The sequence below is a fragment of the Trypanosoma grayi genome, assembly GCF_000691245.1.
Source record: "Trypanosoma grayi strain ANR4 Tgr_1132_V1, whole genome shotgun sequence".
In the NCBI taxonomy this organism is placed as follows: domain Eukaryota; phylum Euglenozoa; class Kinetoplastea; order Trypanosomatida; family Trypanosomatidae; genus Trypanosoma; species Trypanosoma grayi.
The window spans coordinates 3,771-4,986 of NW_008826751.1; the positions used below are offsets into that span (position 1 = coordinate 3,771).

The 1,216-nt window shown below is 55.5% G+C and overlaps 1 protein-coding gene across 1 annotated transcript; it reads left to right on the forward strand.

Annotated features, from left to right (window-relative positions):
* Positions 1 to 230: 230 nt before the first annotated feature.
* DQ04_11321000 (hypothetical protein) lies at positions 231 to 605 on the forward strand (the record flags this gene model as incomplete). Its single annotated transcript, XM_009316497.1, has 1 exon — positions 231 to 605. One exon carries the CDS (start codon positions 231 to 233, stop codon positions 603 to 605), a length of 375 nt encoding a protein of 124 aa, XP_009314772.1.
* Between the last annotated feature and the right edge of the window lie 611 nt (positions 606 to 1,216).

Genomic DNA, 1,216 nt, shown 5'->3' on the forward strand with positions numbered 1-1,216 from the left:
ACGCAAAGAGTCGGTCTCCAATAGTGCTGGAGCGGTTGGGGAATGGCTTGGCATGCTGGCTCTGTGGGTGGCGTTTTGCCAACGCAACCACATCCGGCATCCGCGTCCCCTTGCGGCGTGGTGAATAAGAGGTCGTCTTGGTTTCTTTATTGCATGCGCATTTCTTTGCAACGCGGCAATGGCTGAATGCAAATTGAAGCCATATATGTGCTTAGCGACGCGAAAGTCCAATGGCAGGCCCCATGGGTAACGTAATATCGGGCCTGTTAGAGTTAAGGGGCGCCCTTGGAGTGCCATGGGAAGTGGTCGGGAAACTTGAAGACAGAGACCCCGGACGATTGAGCGTTGCGGCGGCGAAAGGTGTCCAGCAATTTCTGCAGGCCCCCTTAAAACACGATAGATGCGGCCCGGCAGCAAGACGCCATTGGGCCCGTGCCCGCCTCCAATTGAGAAATGGCTCCCCCGTCTGGATAAATCCCGGCTGCTGCGACAGGTTTCACCCCCCACCCGGCAGAACCGCCCGTCTTCCGCTCATTGTGCGGACGCCCGGGCGGTGTAGAACTTTTCCGGCCGAGGTACCGGCCAACTTGCCTGGTGTATGTTAGAGCTTGGCGTCGCCAAGGTCATCTGCAACGACGGCTCCGGGCGGTGCGTGGGGCAGGGCTCGGTATGCCCATTACAGCGCGAAAACCTATGAAGGGGAAAACTGTAGCTTCAATATGGGGATCGGGCGGTGTGCCCAAATAAGTTCGCTGGCATTCATAGGGGCCAGGCCTAAAAAAATCAGGAAATTCGGAAAACTTTATGGCGCCAGGTTTGCGGCATCACACAGTACCAGGACCCGCCGCGCCTTGCTGGGACACAGTACTATCCTTTTCAATCTTGGGTTACATTTCACCGCGCCATCAGCAGTATCATCAGCACCAAGTTACTGCTTAGTGGAAATGCGGAAGAGAATCCCGGTCCCACATTGAGGTGCATGCAATGGAACTCAGCTGGGCTAACACAGGCCAAACGCCTAGCCTTGGGTAAACAGCTCTACGGTGATAATATCACGTCCTGCTTACTGAGTGGGAAAAAAAATGCCCCCCCCTGAGGCTGCTAGTTTTGGACTCCCTGGGATCCAACATTATGGGATAGCTCGCACCTGTCGTGGTGGAGGTGTATCAATCCTCATCAGGGATGAGATACAGGTAGAGACAGGACCGGCGCTTGT